At 37.4% G+C, this 23073-nt stretch overlaps 1 protein-coding gene across 3 annotated transcripts; it reads left to right on the top strand.

The window, feature by feature from the left end:
- Window positions 1–2160: 2160 nt before the first annotated feature.
- Window positions 2161–15717, top strand: LOC124414719 (zinc finger and SCAN domain-containing protein 12-like). 3 transcript variants are annotated; one of them, XM_046895749.1, is made up of 9 exons: window positions 2162–2556; window positions 2729–2850; window positions 2960–3585; window positions 3824–3937; window positions 4096–4307; window positions 4439–4614; window positions 4778–5230; window positions 5610–5816; window positions 15233–15717. In XM_046895749.1, the coding sequence occupies exons 3-9, from the start codon at window positions 2995–2997 to the stop codon at window positions 15598–15600; spliced, it is 2121 nt and encodes a 706-aa protein (XP_046751705.1). In that variant the 5' UTR covers window positions 2162–2556; window positions 2729–2850; window positions 2960–2994; the 3' UTR covers window positions 15601–15717. The 3 variants fall into 3 exon arrangements, with proteins under 3 accessions (XP_046751707.1, XP_046751705.1, XP_046751706.1); XM_046895750.1 differs by having other exon boundaries at window positions 2181–2297; XM_046895751.1 differs by lacking the exon at window positions 3824–3937 and having other exon boundaries at window positions 2161–2556.
- Window positions 15718–23073: the final 7356 nt, after the last annotated feature.

Genomic DNA, 23073 nt, shown 5'->3' on the forward strand with positions numbered 1-23073 from the left:
ACGCGATTCATTTGTGCTGCCCATCGGTCGTTAAACGCGTCACAAAAAGTTATTCGCGTTATTTAACGTTTGGCTTTCCCGGCCGATGCACCAAAAATTTTATGTGACGTCCTAACGGTCAATTCCGGACAAATTTAGAATTAGATTCGAAATTGAGTCGCGAAAAATGAACTGGGACGTACAATCAGTAGTTGTGGGTCGCCAATACCGACTAATCACTAAAGTGAAATAGGTAACATCAATAAATTCGCGTAATGGGGGGGCTTTGGATGATTTGAAAGGAATTCGAAATAATAGAATATTAAGTCAACTTACCCTTGTTGTTTGCGCTTGGTGGTACAGGACAACAGGTAGCTTCGTGGAGCGGCGAAGGACCAGGTAGTTGGAGGTGTTTTAATTAAATTGAATGATTTTGATTTTTAATTGCACTTAAATGTTTATTAGTTTATGTTACGGTTACAAATACACAGGATAAGGCTCTCAGGTGGAGCAACAAAGTATCAATTACAAAGTTAAAATACTGCTCTGGGACAGAGTGACAAAGTAACAGTTCAAACTTATGAAAATTAATGCTCTCCGAGTTCAATCTGCACCCGTTTATATAGGGCAAAATCTCCTATGCTCCTGTACAATTTTTGGGTGACAGATTTATTACATTGAGTCACCAGTGAATATTTGGGGGGTAGCTGGACTGTGATTGGTTCCGATCAAAGTGACCTAATTAACGTCTTGGTTGTTACCTTATATGGTTTGCTTTGCGTAGCCCGGCTAGCTTCTAGCTGGCTACCAAAGCTATCTTTGTTCGGTTTTATAATATTTAATAATTTGAATTTTGGATGTTTTTCGCTGATGGCTTCATGTAAGGACTCAGAAATGTCTTTTAATATTAGGTAAACAATAGCTGTGTGGTTTATTATTGAATTAGAATAATTGCGTAAAAGGAACGCACAGGTGTGCAAGGTTGAACAGGTGTCTGGGGGTGTGTTGCGTTTAACGTTTGCGGGGTTGCTTCACCTCCAGGGTTTATTCATAATGTTTAATATTTAATATTGAAGGAAAGTAATATCGGCCGATAGGCTTTTTCATCTATGATTGAATATATCCCTCAAGGCTCTGCAATGTTGCCAGTGCAGCGCACTGATTCTGAGAATTTGAGTTGCGTCACCTAGCTTTAGGTTGACGGTGGTGCGACATGGTATGAACTAGATTCGCCCGTAGTACAAGCTTGTAATATTATTTGGAATCAAAATTGTTTTGTTAACTTAGATTTGGCTTGTGGTATTTCTTTGATACGGGAATAAGCGTAGTAATTCCCCAGATACTTAGGTTTGTAAGAATAGTGGATTAATAGTAACAATTCAAATGTAATTGTAATTTAGATTAATAGTAACAATTCAAATATAATAATATTAGTAATAACGCAAGTAATATAATAATTTGGTCATTTAAGAAGAATGTTTTAGTTTAGATATTTTGAGATATTGAGATATATATATATTGATAAAATTGAATATTCTGATAATATAAAAGAGGCAGGTATATATGCATGTATTTATACGTGTATGCAAGCATTAGGTATAAGTATAGATGCAAGCGCAGTATTGTCGGGGATATATGTTGGTTGTGTCTATGGTATCATTACCGACGGAACTACTCCGTGTAAGACATGCCTGCCTATAATACGGCGTTTAGTCTTTGCTCTCCTGGTAGTTTTACTCTAGGGGTTTTTTGTAGGCTTGATTAATGCTAAATAACACTTTTAACGGTTTAAATGATAGCTGTAGTATTACTGAAGTTCTGTAAAAGGATCTCGCGACCTTTGAGGTAAGTATATCCCTTCAGTTAATAAAAGGTAGTTAGATGAATGTAACTAGGTAATATCTAGTAACTTTTAGGTTTGTTGCAAGATTCTTGTACTGAAGTTAGGCGTGGTTGGTTAGTTTATGGAATAGAAAGGAAAAAATTGTGGTGGGGCGGTCGGATGTTACACAAACGTGTGGTGTGAACCAAAGAGGCTTTGGTTACAGTCAGATCGCCGTCTGGAAACTTGCTCAATGAATTTTCTTCAATGAGCGGAATCTAGTACCTTTAGGAACACTTTACATTTGAGCGTGCGGCATAAATCTCTGTGGAGAATAATTTTTCAGGTTATTTTAGCTCAGTGTACGGGAATCAAATCTTTGTGGTTGCAAGGCACGAGTAAATCGATGTTAATGGTTGGAGTAACAGTCGGATTTATCCTGAAAAATGAAATGAAGGGCCATAATAATCTGCAGTTTTAAAATCTGTTTTCAATAGTAACGTATAATAATGTTCGCGATTTGTGAGTGTGTGTGATTATCTAGTATCTCCGAGGCAACTTAATTTTGCAAAATCTACCAAGAAGTCGCCGACGATTTGGTCGCTTGTACGAGTAGAATTGTAGATCAAAGTGATGGAATAATTTTCCCTCATTATGATATTAACAGTATTTGTTTCATATACAACCTAATTGTACAATAATAATTGTGATGATATGTCACCGTTGTTGTAAAGTCTCTATTAATAACGAACCAAGTAAGTAATCATTTTTATTTGTTAATTGATTAGTAAAGAGACACTCTATTGATCAAACTAAATGTATTTGTTTTGCGACGATGTGGTATAATCGTAGTACTTGACTTTTTCTATAAACTTATTAACCACCGTTCACACGCTCTACATCTTTTCTTTTTCACCCTTTCCTCAGTTCAATATGGCTCCAGGATATTGCTTTAAAATACCAATTACCAGGAAATCCTATTTGAAAAAATTCTGCACTGATGATCAGCTATTTGTACATATAAAATATCTTAGGAAGAGCATAAAAAGGTATAAAATTCGATAAAATTGATGCAGTCTTTAAGTAGATTATCTGAAATTATTCACCTGCTTTTTTTGTGCACATGTATGACCACAATTGCCCTTGTTTTATTCACAGGTTTTCCATGAGGTATAAATTCTAAATTATCTGAGATGAGTAAAGAAGTTAACTTGGATAATATGTCGTACTTACGATGTGAAATAAATGGCACCCAATTTCTTCTACAAGCAATACCAAACTGCGATAACAGTGTTGCTAATTCAATGCTGCAGGAGAAGGCTACCAACGGGTATTCAAATGTTTCCCCTTATGAGAATGATGAATATTCAGTTCCTCTAGTCTATTTAGACCGACAAATTTATACCTTTCAAGACGGGGAGCTGAAGGAATTCGATTTGAGTCATTATGTCGATCAGTCCAGCAATACTAAGTCTGTGATAGCAGACAAGGAAGAAGAAAATGAAAATGCAGATTCAATTAGATCCTCTGACTGTTTGAGAAAAGATGATATTTTAGTCGAACAAGTTGACGATGCTGATAGTGGTGACAGACAAAATTCGTCGACTCACAACGTCGCTGTTCTTGACGATAAAAAATTTATTATCGAAATGGACAGTTTGAATGCTAATGATTTTGCTGAAGTTGTTACTGCTTTCAAGTGTAAAATATGTCCGTATACCACTCAGGATAAAATACAGTTGTTGGAACACTTTGAAAACGTACATATAAATCCAATAGGACAGGTAAGAAGAACATGTATGAATTTCAGTCGGAATTACAATTTTTCTGTTTGGATTTGTTTTTGGATACTTTTAACTACTGCAATTGCTAGTTAATCATCATCATGGTAACATCTTTAGGTTAACCATTGATATCAATTGTATTTCATATTATTGAGGCATTAAAATTTCTTTATTTACAAGCTGTAGCTTTTCTCAATTGAAAAACAAAAACATACATGAATTATTGCATATTTTGCAGGAAAAGGAACAAAATGAGTTGAAAAATCATGATGATATCAAACTTGTCTATATGTGTGGTGAATGTTCAAGTTGTTTTGAAACAATTGACGAGTGTCGGAATCATATGATACAAGTAATTATTCATTGAAATATATATTTTTTATCACATAATAATTATGGTATAGTTTAATTTCAATTTATTCCGACAAATATATAGAGAACTTGATCTACCTAAATCTGTAAATTTGTAACACTCTGGTTTCAAATTTGATGGAAATATTTTTCATTTAGGACCACCAACTGATGGATGATGTATCTGATACAGCTGTGAACACCGGTTCTCTCAACTATCTTAAACGACCTTATTTGGTAAATGATTACTCAGACGAATGTCAGGCGAATAATGACAGCAAACACAACATCAAAGTATCCAAAATGCTTGGTTCGAGAAAAATCACTGGTAAAAATATGCAGAGGCTCGAAATAAAAGAAAAAAATGTGAAGTAAGTTTTTTAGTTTTCTCCCCGTGTTCAAGAGTTCGTGTTAGACCCAAGTCTTGCAGTTTGTTGCAAATTCCGTTTGGTACATCATTGAACTATCAGTAAATCCAAACTCCATTTAATATTGTTTCCAGATGCGTGCATCAAGGCTGCTTATACAAGTTCAGCAATGAAGAAATGATGCACCAACATGCCAACTACCATATAGATTCACAGCACGCCCATGCATTTAAATGCAATATTTGTAAAGATGTAAAATTTTCAAAATGGAAACCATGCAGCTTGCATTTATGGAAAGAGCATAAGATTGGTAAGCCAACCTCATTGCATGTTCTTTAGCTTTAATGATCATAAAAAATCGAATCATTGTTATTTAGATTACACAAATATTACCACGATTATCATCTCAACTGTTACAATGTTTTTTTTTTTCTCTAAAAAAGATAACAACTATAAACTTTCTTTGTTTTCAGACATTGACCTTCTGTCATGCAAAATGTGTGAAACGTACAAAAGTTCAACTATGGTGAAACTTGTCACCCACATGAGAGTACACAGTGAGAATCGTGAATATGAGTGTCCAGTATGTGGCAAGTGTTTTAAGCAATCTAGCCAATTGCGTAATCATCGTGTAATGCATTTAAACAGAAAATCAAACGAAGTACCCAGATGGTACACGTCGAAGACCTGTGAATTATGCGGTAAGACATATGCCGATTCAAAATGTCTCAAAAATCACATGCAAGCTGTTCACTCCAAGCTGAGACCTTACGTTTGTAATGTCTGCGGACATTCAAGCGCGCGAAAAGCTATGCTTCAAATGCATTTACGTCAACACACTGGCGACAAACCTTACAGCTGCGACATTTGCGACTATAAAACTGGTGATCATAACTCGTTGCGACGACATATAATGCGTCACACAGGTAGCAATTGTATTTGATTATTTATTTATATTAATTATTTACGGTTTTTTTTTTTATGTATTATCTATGACCAGCAGCACATCATCTCTCCAACTTTCATCAATTAAATAGCATTCTGTGCTTAAATTAATTGCTTGCAAAATATTTAAGATAGATTCATATAATATTCATCTTTACTTATTAATATTTCTTTAGTTAAATGTAAAATTTTTCAATTTTCATTTGACAATAATGACAAATAATCAACTGAGGAGTTGAATCTAATGTATCAGTCTCAGAGAATGCATTGACTAGCAAAAACTGATCAACTTGATCATCTGATCTCTTTTTTTCTCTATTCTTCTTTGACTCCTCGTTAAGAAAGTTTCATTTTTTACAGGTGTTAGACCTTACAAATGTCCGCATTGTTCCTATTCCGCGATCCAGAGCAACAGTTATAAAAACCATCTAAGATCTAAACACCCCTTGCTGGCTGGTGTCTATACTTGCGAGCTATGCCCGTTCAAAACAGTGAACAAGGAAAGTTACGTACAGCACATTGGAAACCATGAAAAGGGACTCATAAAGGCTGCCACTCAAAAAAAAGGTAAGGCGAAATTCGAGGTACCCATTTCAAGGGAATATACCGTATTGCTCCGAGTGTAAGCCAAGGTTTTTAGTCGTTGACGGCACCCGCCAAAATTATTGTCGTCTCATACGCGATCCCGTTTTATGTCTGTAACTAAGAAAAATACCCTGAAATACTCCCTCAGAATTGACAGAATTGAGGGTGGTCTTATATGCCGAGTCGGCTTATCCTCTAAACAATACGGTATTTACGAACAGATAGCTGGAAAAGTCGGTGATTTTTTAAAATTTATATCTCAATAACCAATCGATTGCGGTTCGTTTTATTCAAATGTATGCAGACTGAGCTTTACTTACATATTTTTCTTTATCAGAATCAATTAATATGAAGCACTGTCATTGGCAATAACGTCAACTATTCCGTTCGATAAAATGTTTTTTGGCGCCCAAAGCATCTCACACACAGTTTAGCCAACTTACTTTAAATTCGGTGACCGTATTCTTGGATAGTTGATTTTTTTTGCCGCAATACAAAGAAAAATACTAACGGAACCGCGGCTGTTCGAAGCTGAACTTTGAGTTCAAGCCTAAAATTTATGACTTTTTTTATTCTACTGCAAAGAAATATAGGTAATTTAAAAAGAAATCAGATCACGGAAAAGAAGATCGTAGAAGATGGGTTGGATTATACGAAATCGCAATAGTAAATTCCGAGAATTCATGCAATTTCTTTCTTTCTGCATCAAATGAAAATGCATTAATGTGTTTTTTTCAGAATTGTGTATAGAATGGAGCTGTTAAGTCCTTTTTCGCGTTTTAGATACATGGACCTCGATATTTGGAGATGTATACGACAACGTCGAAATCGACTCTGGCACCCCCAAGGGGTGTGTGGGTCTTGAACCTCCAAAAGATCCATTTTTTCTATAATTTTTTTTTTTAATTCATTCAAAAAATTATTTTAATCAAACTTAAGGCATATGAGAACAATATTTTAACTATATTTCTTGAAATTTTTATTCAAAAATGTTGAAAATTAAGTCGTTCTGAACCAGTTTTCGGAGAACCAATATTTCCGTGGTGGACACCATATCTCTTGCTAGCTTCATCAGAAAGAACCAAATATCTTCTTTCAGTAGATGAGTATAACTAGTGAATGAACGAAGGATTTTTTTCCTGCAGTCAAAACTCATTTTCCAAAGCAATACACGGTGTAAATTGTACTGAAAACCGTACTTTTTTTTGCGAAAAGCCAAAAATACAAATTTCAATTAAAAAATGCAAAACCTTTGTTCATTTACTAGTTATACTCACCTACTGACAGAAAATATTTGGTTAAAGATAGCAGGAGTTATCGTGTACACCACGGAAATTTCGGGTCTTCGAAAACCAGTTCGGAACTTCTGAATTTTCAACATATTTTGATATGAATTTTACGAAATGCAGTTCAAATATTGTTTTGTCATATACCCTAAGTTTGATTGAAACAATTCCTTTGTTAAATTAAAAAAAAACTTATACCGTGTGTCCATGAGGAAAGTGCCCATCTTATGCGCGCGCATCAAATCGCTCGAATTTTATTGACCGACAGTTACCGCCTTATTGAGCCGCTATTAGGGCTCCTAGGGACATTCTCTGACAGTCGCCATTGGTATTGGGTCGGCTGCTCAATCAGGCGGTAACTGTCGGCCAATGAAATTCGAACAGTTTGATGCACGCGCATAATATGGGCACTTTCCTCGTGGACACACGGTAGAAAAAATTAATCTTTTAAAAGTTCAAGACTCACGTAACTCTTTCATACGACTGAATATAGCCACGGGAGAAATAATCGTTACATGAGTTTGTTGTTTGAAGTTTAAAATTGTTTGTATTTACACTTTTTCGACACACGTGGCCTTATTCAAAACATTCGCGCGATAACATCTTCGTTTAACGCTTAGTTTTGCTTCTTCATGGTTATTTTTTTGTTCATTTCTGTTATTTTTTTGCGGTTAAAAATGAACAATTTATACAAGACTGTTTGATAAACAATGACGCCAATGCTCTATAGTTGAAGAAAGAAAATGTTGACACTCTCACTTTTATCATCGCTATCCAAAAACATAAAGAAGTAGGTGCTACGTTAGTAATGAAAAATATGAGGGAATGGTTTAAAAGTCCATGGACACCGGATTACCAAAGTTTTTGAGCTAAAAGCAGTATAAGGATATATGTTTTTTTTATTTAATCTTGAGTACCTCTCTCTTATTTCAGAACGTTCAAATTGTTAATTTATTTGAAAATATTGAAAAATAATTGTAATACTAAGAGTGTTGCTTTAATCAAGTTCTGAATTAATAATTGCTAAATAAGTGACGTCACAACAGAGACGGAAGGGAAGTCGCGGGGGGGGGGGGGGGGGGGGAAGCAATAACCATGACATTAGTGTGATGTAATTTATGGATGACCCCTATCCGGAAGTGAAAACTATTTTTCTTATATCTATTTCACTGATTGAAAGATATTCTTTTCGTAAATTTGTTTAATTTACTTTTTTTACTTTCAATTATTTATTTATTTTTATGCACCAAGTGGATGAGAAATTATACGTATATAGTCCAGTCAGGTGGGGTAGAAATGATTTTGATATATGTTATTTAGTTCCAGGCCCTGATAAAAAATCCAAGTTTTCGACTTGCGGAGGGACGATGGTCAATTCGGTCCGCCGTCTTGGATTAAAGGTACAAAAATTGGTATCTTCAAAATAATCCCTCAACGGTTGATCCTACGACAAAAATGTCGAATACAAATTTGAAGAAGACTAAATTTCTTACATTTTTTGTATAAACACTTTTTGTAAGTCTAATGTAGGTATTACGAGTTACAGCGACGAAAACGTGAACATTCTTCCAAAAAATCTTCTCATTTTACGAACTCATTTCTAGCTATTCACTACATAATTACGATAATTTTGTAAATTCAAAATCCATTCATGTCCACACCATCACGAGGTGGAGTAATTATGGTATCCCCTGTAGGCCTAATCCATAAATGTACTTTTTTTTGGAATTCAATACGGCTCGTATACCGTAATTTATGGCCCCGGATATGTTTCTATAATTTCTTTCTTTTGACGGTGCGGGTCGGTTGGTGTTTATGCCTTTGCCTTCATAATCGTCTTTGTTGTCAGTGTTATCCTCTAACCCATTTTCCGCACTGAGAATCTGGGCTTCCATCCATTTCATTGCGTCATCTTCGTCGACGCTCTCGATGATGACCCCTGGTGCATTCTGGCATCATTCACCTTTGCAGAATCCGTATACAACAGAACACTTCAACCCACCTTTCCTGCAGCCACAAGTTTCACCGCATCCCTTTTCGCAATTGCATGAAATATCATTTAATAAGGTATCTGGAGCAGGTTTCTCATTGGTACTGAAATGAGCCCACTAGCATTAGAGTGGTACCCATTGGTACCAAATTTCCAGTCCCAGTTGCATGGTGGTAAAGAAGCTAGGTTGAATTTGCTTTTTATTGTCGATTTTGCGTAACGTTAATAGCGGACTTCTCGTAAGGTTTCCTCTTTCACGTTACCATCATACAAAGCAACGAGAAAGCGTGCTCCAGCGTATGTGATGTCATCTGGTTTAGAATTCTGATCCTTGAAGATGCCAATGACGGAATTGAGTTTTTTGTTTTTTTGCACAAGCAAAAAAAAAAATGTATTTTCCCTCAATTGAACAGGGATAATGCCGTGTTACAACCGCTAACCACATGTGAAAACAGGATATTTTCGGCTGCTTCTTTCACTTTCAAACTGTTCGCAGAATACACTTTTTCAGCAGCTTTCCCTCTTCCAAGCTTGTGAAGGTAGATTTTGGTTTTGGATGATCCTAATGCTGTCATCAGAACTAAAAGATCGAGGTCTTCACCAATGATAAAAACAGCGTCGAAGGATGAGCAGAAATAAATCGCTGTGTTAGCAATCCAGATATCAACATCTTCTTCAGCCTGCTCAACAGTAAAAGTAACCTGTTTTTTTTCACTTTTTTTTTCACCATAAAAATCAGACGGGCTTCACTTTTTTCATTGGTCGAAAATCGTTCTTGAAAAACTTGACCCGTCATTGTCTTATCAAAGAAAATTTCCGCAAATATCTGCTTCTTCGTTCGGCGAAGTCTTTCTGCGCTCTTTGTATTTTTCTTGTCATCATCAGATGGATATCCATCGGAAACAACGACTGCATTTGAGTCGTAATGATTTCGTAGATATTGAACGTACTTCTTACAAATTTACTCGAAAGAATCATTACGATGCCATACAAATTTATGTCAAAGATACCCCCATCCAAAACATCGATTTTGTTATTTCCAAGTTCTACACTTTTTAGCAGTAGTGTGAAAATAGCATAGAACGAAGATTTCGTGCCTTTGCGCTTTCCATCTTCCGAAAAAGCGACGAAGGGAATGGAGCAGGTTTAAATATAAAGTAATCCATCTCGTTATCGGATTTCTTCGCGATGTATATTGTCTGAAACAGTATTAGTAGGTTGATGGTATTGTTTCTGCAACACTTTTCATGCTGCTGTTGACTGCTGCCAATGGAATGACCTTGTTCTTGCGGTTAAATTTGATGGACTCGTAATTTTCGTATGTGATCATCATGTTCAACACACACTCAATATTTTTCTCTCTTGCGAAATGACAGTTTATCTTTTCATATCCTACAACTCCAGTACTTATGGAAAGAAGCGAATCAATTTCCGGAAAAGTCAGATGCTGAGAAAGCCAGTTTAATATTTTTTTCAAGTCTTGATCGTATCGAGTAATTCGTGAAGTCCTCGTATGGACATGTTACTCAGATGTGTTGAGATGAACTTTACAATATTCTTCAATGGAGTCACAAACGTCGTTCAAAGATATCATCCCTAAAGTTCACAGTGCAAATATGCTGCCACTGATTCAAGACCGACGAGGGAGGGTCACAGAGTTATGCATTGTCCGCGTCAAAGTTTGGTCAATGGTCACATCAGACCAAATTCCGGGCCAAAATTTGTCGGTGCACCGAATTGAACAGTTTTCCGTGCTAAATTCGTGCTATTTAGTCAGGTTCATTGTTTCTTCCGAATCAAACATGTCTTCCAGAAACAGATGAGCACATTTTGCATTCCATAAATGTCCACTTGAATAAAAATAGGGAAGCATTCTTTGAATAGTGTCGAGATGCAGTTGCCAGCTTCCCATTCGCTGAGCTGCAATGAAATGTTTGACGAGAGTAACCTCTTGACAATACTGCACCCATAGTTTTGTGGTAGGACCATGTTTTTTTTTGGTAAGCAATTCTTGGAATTTTGTCGCAACAACTCTGAATGGTTCGTTTTCATCTGGTTTGAGAATCATCGATTTATCCAAATAACCAAACAACTGTTTCATCAAACCACACTCGTCGTCAGTAAATTCAATGTATTCTAGAATTACGTGTGCCACCGCTAGATGTCAAAACATATGTGCACAAATTGCACAAGCGTATGCGTGATCAGCTGGCATTTTCTCTACATTATTTTCAGTGTCAAGACAGTGAAGAGTTCCTTCGATTTGCTTCCGGCTATTGTGTATCCTATAGCACCCAAAGAAGACATGGGCAGGTGAAATCTTCTCAGTCTGACGATGACCTTTGTGAATATAGGATTATTCGCGACCATTTCTTGAACTATCGCATAGAGAGGCTGACCGAAGGTAACGAAACACGTTGTTTGGTTGGACGTATTACATTTTTTGACAGCCATGAGAAGAGCTGTATTAATTGTGTCATACTGACTGGGTAAATAGTGTGTTATTGGAAAACATATTATCTTTGAGCGCGTGAAATATTTATCAGAATTTGCCTGTTCCATGAAGACATTCGCTTCTGGCGGTTCAAATTTCGACCACTTGCCATAGAGCAAAAGAAAATAAGGAGATGAAGGCAAGATGTCTTTTGAAAGGTGATGTTTTTCTTCGACTCCTGCAATTTTTTCATTGTTTCTAAGCCCATACTTTGTTTTTTATTGTAAAATGAGAGTGAAATAGAGCCAACCTCTCCAATAACCTGGGGTGATGGTAATTTTGTTAAACGTGAGATATTTCCGTTGGATAATACAGCATCGTGAGGGCATACACATTGGATAACTCCCATAATGTGAATGGTATGTGATCCTTCAATAGTGCTGACATCGTGGTCCGCATTATCACAAATAACTTGAGAGACTGCATTTTGATGAATCTATACAACACGACGCACAACGGCAGATTTTCTAAAAGCGTTGTTTCCGAGTAAGACGCCATAAAGCCCGATGATGACAGCACGTTATTGAGTTTTCTTGAATTTCTAGTATAAACATGTACTGACTCAGATTAGAAGCGACGAAAAAAAAATCGAGGTTTTGCTGCAGAAACATTAGCATGCGATAACGATTTGCATGTCCTATTCTATTTATCAAAAGAACTTCACTTCTTCTTCACACGTATTTCATGAAAGAATACCTGCAAAGATTGTGGAATCACACAATTCACCTAATTTAAAAAACGGTCGGATGGTGGATAATCTGACATGTCGTAGTTGTGTGATCGAATATACACCAAAATAACAGCAACTGCTTCTTTGACAACTCGGAGCCGTTCTTCTTCGGGATTTAAATGTTGTGCCGTGTACGAACTTTTCAAGAGAAGCTTGTATCCTGTGTCCCGGAAGCAGAAGACACGTAACTGATTATTTTGCTCAATGACGAGTATATCCTCTTCATACTTCTTCAGAAGATGAGATTTTACGATCCTCATATCCGGACGGTATTTACCTTCAATTTGTTCCATGAGTTTATCAAGGGAGAATTGACCTTCTTTGCAATTTTAGGTAAAATATGTGAAGATGTGCTCCATCGCTTAGTCAACGTCCGTCGCGGGCCGATATTCTCTTTTCCGTCCGGATGGTACTCGATTACATAGCCGCTTCTGGCCAGACAAATGGTACCTTGATTTCACAGCAACCAAGTCCGCTACATGTTGAATACGCTGTATTATCTACCGTCCCTATTCATCACCACGTTCGTTAGCTGCTTTCAAAATCGTATCTTTTACTCCTAATTTTTCTACCCGACAGATGACATCTCGATTCGATAAACTTTTTTCTGTCTGTTTATTTAAGAAATCGAGGGTAATTTCTCCAATTCGCAGGAACATTGGGTACCAAAATCAAAACGTGGAGTACTCTAACGCTGTGACATCGACGACCCTGGAGGTGCATCAGATATTTTATGGGGATGCACAGCGATCACTTTTTTGTTATTATAATTCTTCTCACATGCGACATGAACAGTGACTGAGAATAAAATTCTCAGAATGTGCATGTGTTAGCATTTTCCTTGTTCCACGTTAGATTTCAGAAGAGTCTGCACACCTCCCTCTGTCACGCCAACTGTTTCACCTTCTTTCTAATTTTCATCTCAAATGAAACAAAAATCCATTTCAGGATTTGCCACAGGGAAGCGTGATGCTACTACGTGCGACCGAACTGTTAGCTGCAATTATAATGACCTTGTGTGTGTTGAGTTGTGACCTCGGGCCTGCTGTCCTTGCCGCTTTATTTAGAGAGGCGAGACGAGGACGTGTCCCTTTCGACTATTATAAAGGAAACAAAAACGAAAGACGGATTCTATCCGCTTTGGGAAATGCCCGTTACAAAACTCATCGAAGGAAACTTGGAAAATCCATACACTAATATTCAAATGTATAATACTTGGTATAAATTCGTGTCAGTGGCAGTAAAAAAATGTATACGTTACAAGAAAAATCATTTCAATTTGAAGTCGATTTCGCTATATAATGTCATTCGGATGATAACTTTATTCATCATCATTTTGAAAAAAATTTACCGTGAGATTAAGCTTGACCATTTTCAGAAAGAATGTTCACGTTTCTGCCGCTGTAATTCGTTACACATCAGACTTACCAAAAAAGTGTTCATACAAAAATGTAGGAAATTGAGTCTTCTTCAAATTTATATGAGACATGTTTGCAGTAGGATCAACCGTTGAAGAATCACTTTGAAAGAAAAACAAATTTTTCTTACCTTCAATTCAAGATAGCGGATCGCACCCCCCACCTAAGGTCAAAAACTTCGATTTTTCATCGCGGCCTGGAACTGAATAATCAAAATCATTTCTACCCCAGCTTTAGTAGGGCAAAGGCCCTTTTCCGTCCGTATTGACTGGACTAATAACTTGCGTCTCCTAAAACTTTTCTGGTGTAACAGAATCTCCAATATCAGAGGTCGTGTAATTGAATGATGCAAATCGAAATGAATTGTGACATAATTGAATCGATCGCCTAAAATGCATTGAAGTTTTACTGTTTTCTTCTGCATAATACTTCCAGTTCTTCAGGATATGCTGCTACCAGTGGCAATTGTACTTTACCTACGTGGCAACAATTCTTTACAATTCTTTGGAGTGCGTTGACAAATGAAACAGCCTTGCGATGCTTATAACTAATGGTCATATACCCAATACGTAATATTTCTATAGTGGCGAATATTTAGTTATAAATATCACCGTCATAATAGCTTCCATTTTTAATTTTATCGATCAATTCATATACTATTCGCCTCTTTTGTATTTTCTATGTAAGCTTATCTTTATGTGTATCCAGTACCTTTTTTCTCACATCTCCTTTATATTACAAGTTAAATCCTTTCCGCTTTATCAACATACGACATTCTCTAATCCGAATCTTGCAATTATCAGTCTCTTTTCCTTTTTTGCAGTAGTAATAACTTTTGTAATCTCTTTTTCTCTCATTACATTTCCTTCGACAATTTCGCTTAACTTAATATTTTTCTTTTCGTTGTATCGACGATTCCGTTCTTTCCTCACAATCAGCTCATCCTTTTATCCTGCAGTGATGCCTACCTGTTTTTACCTGTTTCTGTGGTAATAATTTTTCACTTTGTAAGTAACAGTGCATCTAATTCTAATTCATGAATGTTTTTTTCTGTCGTGATTGATTTTCGAGGTCTAACTATACACTTATTAGAGTGTTGACCGTTCTGATTGATCTATTTCTATTTGCAGCTCCAACACAAGCTCCCGATACAAGTTTCTTATTTTCTACACATAAATTATATTTTACGCGCTTAATTTTTCGATTACCAGTCTTCCCTATCTCTTTCTCCGTAATAATAAGTTTTTTCTTGGTAACTAACGCTACATTTAGTTACCTATTCCGAGGGCGACAGATACCGCAATGGTGGGTGTACATAGGTTATACTTATAAACAAAACAACACCTTAATCGAATTGAATAATTGGTTGTCGAATTATGAATTATCAAAATTCACTTTCTCCTTCAGCCGTATATTTGTATATGCTCCCTTAATTCTGTTTACCGCCAGTAAATAACAAATTTCGTTTTCTACGAATAAGGTGACGAGAACGTGGAGGTATTTCCGGGTAACATAGCTGCGGCTCAGTTGATCTACAGTTGCCTTGGGGCATTTTCGAAAGACGGAAAAACAATCGAGGCGAATTTAATGACATCATCGACCTCTGCAGATGGCACATCACAGACCATTACGATTCAAATACCGTCGAAAGACTTGGAAGGTACGTTGCCCACGAGTGAACACGTTTCCAAGAGCGGGAGTTTGACGATGGATCAAGAAGACGACGAGACGATGCATTGCTTCTTGGCAATCCCTAGGGAAGAAGAAGAGAATATAGACACCGGGGGTATAACTATTCCTGCAGAACCAGAAGCGACTATTGATACAGCAATGGATGTAGTGATTTGAATGTGGTTGTACGAGTAGATAAAAATGGAACCGAAAATATATGCTGTGTTCCAAATTCGACGGTTAGATTATAAAAACGAGAAAGATGTTTTTAATAAATGTGAGCTTTATATTCAAGTAAACAACTGATAAAACGGTATTTTTTCGTACACAATAGAAATCCTACATATTTGAGATTACATTCGTAGAAAAGTTGACACCTACTCTTATGGTTTACTTGATGACTCAAATCGTACTATGTACCAAAAAATTCTCTTTTAGTTAATTTGAGTCGTAGTTACAAGATGTCTTATTAGTTTTAATCTAAAGGGGTTCGTGTATTCCAGAAAAAACTACAAATAATTTTCAATAATTAAGTCATATTGACAGTCAATTGACGTTCGTGAAAATGTTCAGAATTCGGGTACGAATCAGCGGTCATTTTTTAACATGGTCATGTTATGATCTTTGAACTTTGGACTCTTCAAGCATTCATTTTTTAATCCTGCAACATGTAGACTTGCATTCAATTTGAACGTTTTGGAAAAGCAACCAAAAGAATTAAAACTGTGACTGTGGCATTTGGACCCTAACACTCGATTATAATTGTGAGTTTTTGGAGTATAAGTGGACAATTTATCAAGGGAAATACTGGTGAAGAAAATTCTTATTTTCTTCGACGTTTTACAGAATTTAGAACGTATCGTATTCCATCGTATTCTCAGGCATTCTCTAAGTATATGACGTATACTAGGGAAAGCCTTATGTGTCTTCCTGCCTGACATCTGTCCAGAGGTATATCTGCTAAACCGCCTGGATGACAGAAGTCCCCAACTGGTTTTGGGATAATCAGTAGTTTACTTCAACCTGCCCTGTCTGTCAGAAGCTCGATTAAAAGTTAGTGGTTCACACAATATGCATTCATGTGTTTTCTTAAAATATCTGCCCGTCCGAAGCTGTATATAACGCACCACTTGGACGACAGATGTCCATAGGTGGTTTTCGAATAGCCAATAGCTTACTTCAACCTGCTCAGTCAGTCATGGTTAGTTGGAACCTTGATGAGAAGTTAATGGCTAACACTAGATGTATATTTGTTTTTCTTAAAATGTATGTCCGCCCATTAAATCAATTAGAGTACGGTTCGCAGGTAGGTCGTCGGATTGCCAGTGCCCCATTTCAACACGGCTAGTCAGCCAAAAGTTTGCTCTGAACTTCAGAGTTCAAACTGTTAAAATATGATTAATATGAGTTTAAACGATAAACCATCAAACTAATCTAATTTAATTAAAGGAATCATTTGCAGTTTGTCTATAGATGATTGTAGTGCAGTTGGAATTCTTTGATAGCTAACCGATCTTTGAAAAAAAAATAATGAACAATTCTACATGTATCTAGCCAACAATCATGTATAAAGTTCAATATTTTCAATAAATTCTGTCACATATCGATATAGAGAATCGTTTGTAGGGCAATAATTGATTGTTGCAATTGTTTGATAGTTAACCCCTTCTTCTGATTTAATTAAATTATAAAATTGCAAAGTTGGTGTTATGACGTCATCATTGGACAAAGATACTGTTGTAGAAAAGCCGAGTCTAGCCCACCGGTTACCGGCGAAATAATTTTTGTCTATTCGTCCGGCTATCTGTAGAAATTGTTGAAAATTTATTCATATGGATAGCGAAATATGATGAAGCATGTTGTACATCTTTGTGATAATGCTTCAATAATTGGTTTCGGTTATGCCCCTGTCAGACGTAGGCCGGACCTATTCCGTTGACTGAAGAATTCTTCAGTCAACGCCTATTCTAACCTTTGGGATGCCGCAGCAACCTTCCAGGTTTATAAAGTTGGCACCCGAAGTCAAGATAATCGACTGAAAGTTGTTTAGATCGTTTGCGCATAGCTTGAATATGAAGAATAACATTCGGTCTCGTTTGCGCGTTCACTCGTATTTGAGAAAAATGCAAATAAAGTTAGGGTGCTGAATTTCAGCACCCGTGTTTTGAAAATGGTATCACGCGATAGACTCACAGAATTTGAGATATTTTGTCGAGCCAATCGTTTGCGCGTCGTTTGCGCAATCAGCACCGTGAAATAATTCCGCAGAAAGAAATAAAATCACCAGTAAAAAAAATTATTTTTGATTATTTACAATTATTCGATTATTTGGCACCAGAATGAATTACTGCGCATGCGCCGGAAGTAGTTCAGTTCCGTGCGGTCCAGATTCCAACCGGACAGCCCATAACACGTAACAAATGTAGCAAATAGCTTTACAGCTAAAATAATGCGTTGCAATCATTTTAAATCGTTTACGTTGTTTGCGCATCGCCCAAAATTTAAAAATGTCACAATAAATCTTTTGCGCTTTCGCGCGGTGTTGAGAAAAAGTGGAATGTACACCGGGTGCTGAGTTTCAGCACCCGCGCTCTTCAAATATCAATCGCTGCGCTGGCTGTTGAGGCATGCGCAATTCTGACGAATAGATAATATGAACGGGTGTAGAATTTTTGGGCTCCTCTTGGGTCCCCTAATTTCTCTTTGCTCTGTATTGTAACACGAACGTTGTTATTTCCTGGATAATTGTTGCAGGTGCTGTTTGCGCAAACAGCGTGAAACGATCTAGCGACGAGATGCCTCGAATTTTCCAAACTGGGTTCCTGTGCGATTGATATTTGAAGTGCGCGGGTGCTGAAACTCAGCACCCGGTGTACATTCCACTTTTTCTCAACACCGCGCGAAAGCGCAACGAATTACTGTGACATTTTTAAATTTTGGCCGATGCGCAAACCACGTGAACGATTTAAAATGATTGAAACGCATTATTTTAGCTGTAAAGCTATTTGCTACATTTGTTATGTGTTGTGGGCTGTCCGGTTGGAATCTGGACCGCACGGAACTGAACTACTTCCGGCGCATGCGCAGTAATTCATTCTGGTGCCAAATAATCGAATAATTGTAAAATATAAAAAATAATTTTCTTACCGGTGACTTTATTTCTTTCTGCGGAATTATTTCACGGTGCTGATTGTGCAAACGATGCGCAAACGATTAGCTCGACAACATATCTGAAATTCTGTGAATCTTTCGCGTGATACCATTTTCAAAACACGGGTGCTGAAATTCAGCACCCTAACTTTATTTGCATTTTTCTCAAAAACGAGTGAACGCGCAAACGAGACCGAGTGTTATTCTTCATATTCAAGCTACGCGCAAACGATCTAAACAACTTTCAGTCGATTATCTTGACTTCGGGTGCCAACTTTATGAACCTCAACCTTCCGCGTTTTTCCCACGTGACGATGTGTTGTGGCTTCGGAGGCCGAACTATTCTAACCCTTGGATGGGCTGCGACAGTCACCTTCCGCGTTTCCACAATCGAGAGGTTTGTTTCTACTAGTTTGTTTCTACAAGTGGCGATCAAATGATTTGAATTAAATTAAATTAGATGAAATTAAATTAAATCAAAAGATACGAATTTAATCATCAAATGTATGAAAAATGAACTTGTAACGCCCAAAAGGCATTATGTATTATAATCCACGGAAGCAACCCACTTCCCTCGAGTCAACCACTCCTCGAATTAACTTTAGCCGTCACAAAGCACGGATATAACATATAAAAGACTGAAACTAGCCCTATAATATTCAAAACGAGTAAAGCCAAAGAGAATAGAATAATATGTATATACTAAGAAATATACCTATGTGAGGCACGCTAATCCGGCACAGCAAGCAAAAACCCATATCTATATAACGCACGGCGTCCGAGCCTCGCGCGCCGACAAAGAGGGGGAAGGAACCAAAATAGTATATAAGCCGGCACCTCGGACACAGGAGGATACTCTCTTCTTCCAGCTCTCCTTTGGAGAAGCTAATTCGCAAACAAAGGATCAACTGAGATCGCTCAGTTGATCCAATTATACCTATACATTGTGTTCTAACCGTATAACGGCTATTTAAAGAATTGTATTCTTCTATTTCGAAATCTCAGACCATTCCAAACAGCAAACCTATATAAATTTATATTATCTTTATTTACTGCTCTGCAGCTCGTCAACGACTCATAACGATCGTCATTAATTACAATACACGCATTTAATCAATTTATTCGGTAGCTGGCGCCGATATTAGGCCACACAACTTTCTGTACTATTTCACTATTAATACTTATCATTATTATTATTTTATCACCCAACATTGGCTGATCCTTTATTTTTCTATTTTTTTTGTATAATGTTATACGCCGCAGGCGAAATAGATTAAAATTCTTATTTTTATCCAACACACGCGCAAAGAGAGATTCTGTCAATCACCCACCCCTTCATCCCACCGGCTGCGTCTTCTCACTATTGCAGTGAAAGGTTCATTGCTGACACACACACACGGCTGCGGTCGTGCGCTAGTGCAGCGCACTCTGCATTGCTAAATCACACACTCACTCACACCTCCGGCTGCATCTTCTCACTAGCGCAGTGAAGGATTCATTGCCACTACACACGCACACACGGCTGCGGTCGTGCGCTAATGCAACGCACCCTGCATTGCTCAATCACACACCCATCCACCTCACCGGCTACGTCTACGCACTATTGCAGTGGTAGATTCTTCGCCACTTCACCCACGTAAATCCTCATACTCCCGAGCACAGCGGTGCACCTCCGCATCGAAGGACGAGCAGCACCCTTGGGCAGGGACCGCCCACACCAACACTTATCAACATAACCGCCCTTGAAAAGGGGATAAAGTACGTCCAACGCGTCTGTGACAGCCACAGAAAAACGAGACGTTACAAACTTTTAGGGTCGTAACTTGTAGAAACGAACCTCTCGGTTATAGGAACGCGGAAGGTGACTGTCGCACGCCCAAGGATTAGAATAAGCTCGGTTTTCGAAACCACAACACACCATCATGTAGGAAAAACACGGAAGGTTGCTGCGGGATCCCAAGTGTTAGAATAAGTTCGGCCTACGTATGACAGGGGCATAAACGAAACCAATTATTGAAGCATTATCACAAAGATGTACAACATGTTTCATCATATTTCGCTATCCAGATGAATAAATTTCAAACAATTTCTACAGATAGCTGGACGAATAGACGAAAATTATTTCGCCGGTAGCCGGTAGGCTAGACTTGGCGTTTCTACAACAGTATCTTTGTCCAATGATGACGTCATAACCCCAACTTTGCAATTTTATAATTTAATTAAATCAGAAGAAGGGGTTAACTATCAAACAGTTGCAACAATCAATTATTGCCCTATAAACGATTCTCTATCGATATGTGACAGAATTTATTGAAAATTGAACTTTATACGTGATTGTCGGCTAGATACATGTAGAATTTTTTTTTTTATTAAAGATCGGTTCAGTATTAAACAATTCTAATTGCACTACAATCATCTACAGACAAACTGCAAATAATTCCATTAATTAAATTAGATTAGTTTGATGGTTTGTCCTACCTACCACCCAGGGGAAGTTTGCGAGACAACATATTTGTAGCTAAATTTATAGTTCATAGGTTGGTAGTTCTTTCCCGCGCGTTTCCGCACATCACTATAATGCACGTCGGTATGAACAAAAGATTTACAATCAGCAAAATACCCAGAAATCTTATTGCTTACCTGCCTGTTTCCCAACACAAACAAAGGTAAAGCTCACGGAGTAATAAGATTAGATGTCGAATGTCATAGCTGATGAAAAACTGAAAAGTAACTTTGGATATCTTCAGTGGAATCTAGTAAATAAAGTATACCAGAGAGTATATTACTTTAAAACTGAAATTCACTGTTTTTTCTCCTTTCGATTCATAAACACACGTGTTTTGGAATATTTTTCTAACGCATTGCCATATACTCATCATCGAACATGTTGATAATTATTTTTTATTGAGTAATAGAAAAATGAGAAGTTACACACTTAAAAAAAAATATATCATACAACCTATGACAGGGCAAAATATCCTTGGCCGCGGACTGAAGATGTGTTAAGATTGACACATCTATGTAAAGTTGGCCCGCGAACTTCATATTTCTTTAAAAAAATTTACGTCAAAGAATTACTCCGAAATTGCTCTTAAATGCTATGTACTTTTCATTAATTGCTTCGCGGCGGATTTCGAGATAATTTAAAAAAAAAAAGTAAGGGTAAGTAGGTAAGATATGACGATTTTGGACCACGGCATACTCACGGGGTAGCCACCGATTCCTGCCTTACCAACAGTCGGTATGTTACTTACGTAGAGTAAGCCTTACTCACGGCAGTGTTACCGACAGGAACGTTACCATAGATGGCACTACCTGTACTGTCGATCGATTTTACCAACAGAACGTCCGTAATGAGATTTTGTGCTGTAGGATGAGCGGACATTTTTAATTTTTTTTTTTTTACCATCAGATTAGGGTGAAAATCTTACCTACGGAAGTGCTGACACAGGTGGCGCCCCCTCTATTGATTAGTAACTGTTATAACTGTCAAGTCTGTTATGTTCCCAATATTCACTGCAAGATGATGTTACCTCCCAACCTTGCCGATAGTTAGTATCACCTGCGGGGGGTAAGATATTGCCTGGACTGCTGATCGATATTACGGACAGAGAGTTTGATAATTGATTCTTTTGCCGTTACATGCAGACATTTTACCGAAGGAAGTATTACCTTAGGTGGCATCCCCTTTATCGATCAATCGTTGTTCTATCGAACGACTCTGCTTCGTTTCCAATATTTACGTTTAAAAATAAAGGTTGGATGCTTTGAATGGATGTTTTCACCCATTGTGATTATTTTTTTAATCTTGCCACGAAACTCCTGTTGAGTCTTGGTTGCTGGAAAATCATGGAGGCCGGAAATGTTTTTGTCAATAAATCAGTCATCGTGAAACGTTGGGGTCCATGAAACGGGAAAATTTCCGAGAAATAAGACCTTTGAAGTTGCGCCGAAAAAGGGTGACATGATAATTAAATAAGTCTGAAATGTTGTGTTACCAAGTTCGTAAAATTTTTTTTTCCAAGAAATGCATGTTGAGTCTTGTTCGACGGAAAATTATGGTGGGGATAGATAATATGTCTTATTTCATTAGTCACTCTGTTCTCATCGTCTTCTCGTCGTGAACTGTTTGCACTTGTGAAAAAAGAAATTCTCACCAAAAACGCAATGGATTTGGGAAAAATCAAATACGTCAGCCGCCTGGAGAATTTGCCGACCAAGAACATGTCGGAACACGGAATAGGCGCGGTGCATGATGTCACCGGGATAAGACAGGTCGAAACGAAATTCGGGGTACATATTTTGGCGACGATCGATGGAGAATACAACGTCTTTTTACCACCAAGAATCGCTAGGGTTTTACAAGAAGATTTTGATCAGCTGTCTGAAGAATATAATATGGCTGGGTAAAATCGTCTGCAGTTTAAATACTATCGTGGGGAATTCAACGAGTTTGAATTTCCATACAGTTATGTACCGTGAATAATCTACGCTATCTCC

The sequence above is a fragment of the Diprion similis genome, chromosome 14 (genome assembly GCF_021155765.1).
Source record: "Diprion similis isolate iyDipSimi1 chromosome 14, iyDipSimi1.1, whole genome shotgun sequence".
In the NCBI taxonomy this organism is placed as follows: domain Eukaryota; kingdom Metazoa; phylum Arthropoda; class Insecta; order Hymenoptera; family Diprionidae; genus Diprion; species Diprion similis.

What these genes read in the sequence shown, in the direction of transcription:
- LOC124414719 (XM_046895749.1), top strand. Translation starts at nt 2,995, where the DNA reads ATGAGTAAAGAAGTTAACTTGGATAATATGTCGTACTTACGATGTGAA. An exon ending in ATGGAAAGAGCATAAGATTG is followed by an intron (nt 4,615 to 4,777) that starts GTAAGCCAACCT and finishes CTTTGTTTTCAG; the next exon opens with ACATTGACCTTCTGTCATGC. An exon ending in GGCTGCCACTCAAAAAAAAG is followed by an intron (nt 5,817 to 15,232) that starts GTAAGGCGAAAT and finishes TCTACGAATAAG; the next exon opens with GTGACGAGAACGTGGAGGTA.